Genomic DNA, 2,344 nt, shown 5'->3' with positions numbered 1-2,344 from the left:
CCAGAGCCCCGCGGCCTAGCCAGCCGCCCCCACCCAGCGCATTGCATGGCACACGCTAGCACAGCCCCCCCTGCGTTGCATTCCTGGCAGCATCTCAGCCCTGCCCCCTCCGGCCCGGCATGCGCCAGGACAGCCCAGCCCTGCCCCCAAGACAGCAGCTGTTCCACTGTGCCTGGTCCCACCCCCCCTAGCTGTGGCCGTGCCCCCCGCCCAGTGTTCTCTACCACCGAGCAGCAAGCCGGTGCACGGCCCGCTCAGCAACCCCGCGTGTCCCCCCCCGCCCCAGCCCCTCACCTTCAGGGGCATCTTGGCAAATTCGTTGAGGATGGGCACGTCAAAGACCAGCCGGCGCAGCAGGTGCTGTAGCATGGAGGGCCGGATGTACCTGGGGGGAGAGAGCTGCTCTCACAGCGGGACAGGCTGCCTGAGACACTGGGGGGGGGGGGGATGAACCTGCGGAACCCCCCGCTGCAGGGTATCTCCAAGGCAAATAGCAGTGCCTGCTTGGCGCGTCTCAGTCCTCAGGCTTCAGGGCGGGAGCTGACCAGCGGCTGGGGGTCAGGAAGGCCCTCCCTGCCGGGACAGCTGGGGACGCCCCGAGTAGGGCTGGCAGCCCGGTACAGCCTCCGCCGTGGATGAGGGGCTCAACACCTGGCATCGGTTGGAGCTGGGGCCGCAGGGCCACAGACCCAGCTGGTTCCACTCACAGCCAGTGGCCCCTAGCGAGGAAAGGCCTCGTGTCCCACGGCCCCAGCTGGGTCCAGCAAAATCAGGACAGGGCACCCTAGAGGGGCCAGGTCTCATGCCCTGATGAGACTCCGAGGGGCCAGGCCCTGTGTCCCAATGGGGGTCAGGCCAGAGGTCCAAGCGGCCAGGCCCTATGTCCCGAGGGGGGCCCGAGGGGCCAGGCCCCAGCCCCAGGGTTTGCCGGGCCGTACCGGCACAGGGCCATGAGACACTCCTCGATGACGTCGCGCTGGGCCTTGGTGAGGGAGCGCCCGCGGGACAGCCGGTAGATGGTGTGCAGCATGGAGTCCACCATGATGGCGCGGTGCTCGGTGCCCGCGAAGAGGGGCGCGCACTTGGTGACGAGGGGCAGCACGGCGCAGCACAGGTACCGGTTCAGGGCCAGCGCCATCTCCGTCGTGCTGAAGGCGGCCTGGGGGGGAGGCAGGTTACAGCAGAGGAGGGGCATGGGGGGATGTGACGAAGTGGGGGAATTTCTTGTTTTTCCTTGTTTCCTATGGGGGATTTTCTTGTTTTTCCTAGGGTTTGCATGCAGAGGGGGTGGGACTCAGTGTCCCTGGGTGTTGCTGGTTTAATGAGGTGATGGGAGAGGGAGTTTGTGGTTACAGAGGACCGGAGAGGGAACTTGGGACCCCAGCCGATGGCCTGGAGGACGGACACCCCAGCGACTGGTGACCTGGGGACCCGCAGGCCCAGCTCAGGAGTCGCAGCCGGTTCTGACCAGTGGGAGGACAATGGGCTGCGGGGAGAGGACCCCGGTGACCTGACCAGCCAGAGGGGGCCAGAGGTCGGAAGAGGGGAGAGGAGGCCCAGGTGACTCTGTTTACCTGGATAGAGGACAATAGACAGAGGTGGGGCCTGGGGCCGGGGGTATCAGATGCCCAGCTGGAAGCAGGGGGGCTCAGGGCTGGAGAGGGGGAGAAGGCAGAGCCCACCTGGATGCAGGGGAGACTGGGATGTGCTGGGCTGAGGGAGGCCAGGCCTGAGGCCCTGAGAATTTCCTCTGCTGGGTTCAACGCTCAATAAACCCTCCTGTGTTACGCTGGCTGAGAGTCGCTCCGGGCTAGAGATCAGGGGGCATCGTCCCCTTCAGGGGTGGAGGCCCCGGGGGTCCAGGGCAAGTGGACTCCCTGAGGGGGCCCACGGCAGAGACAGACGTGCTAAGGCTCTGAGAGGTGCGGCTCCAGCAGGTGGAGGGGCTTAACCCCCGAGAGAGTGGATCCCTGGGAAAAGGGCTGTCTCACTGAAAGGGGCACCCCCCAGGGACCGCATGGGGCCAAGACTGGGCACGACCTGTAAGTCCGTGACAGGGGAATCCCGGTCGGCTGCCCCACGGCCCTGCCCCCAGGTGGTGGTGGGGGGATCCCAGCTGGCTGCCCCACGGCCCTGCCCCACTCACGGTGTCGAGCGAGGCGGCGGCCCGCATGTCGGGCAGGAAGCCGACCTCCAGCACGTGCAGCAGGAAGTCCTGGCTCTCGATGCCGTAGACGCGGTCCAGGAACAGCACCATGGGTGCCTTGTGATCCGGCACGAAGCTGGCCGACATCCGGGGCTCCACCACGTTCCCGTCTGGGGGCAGACACACGGGGGGGGGGGG

At 67.0% G+C, this 2,344-nt stretch overlaps 1 protein-coding gene across 1 annotated transcript in view; it reads right to left on the bottom strand.

Moving 5' to 3' along the window:
- The window catches only part of RYR1 (ryanodine receptor 1), a 187,254-nt gene that overhangs the window by 106,478 nt on the left and 78,432 nt on the right, over window positions 1–2,344 (bottom strand). The window contains 3 exon segments of the mRNA XM_029913199.1: window positions 295–385; window positions 939–1,159; window positions 2,147–2,316. Coding sequence (XP_029769059.1) covers window positions 295–385; window positions 939–1,159; window positions 2,147–2,316 — 482 coding nt within the window.

Source organism: Terrapene carolina, unplaced genomic scaffold (genome assembly GCF_002925995.2).
Source record: "Terrapene carolina triunguis isolate 2854851 unplaced genomic scaffold, T_m_triunguis-2.0 Scaffold517, whole genome shotgun sequence".
NCBI classification, from domain to species: Eukaryota; Metazoa; Chordata; order Testudines; family Emydidae; genus Terrapene; species Terrapene triunguis.
The sequence above is the reverse complement of the archived record's forward strand: the minus strand, read 5'-3'. Positions and strand labels throughout refer to the sequence as shown.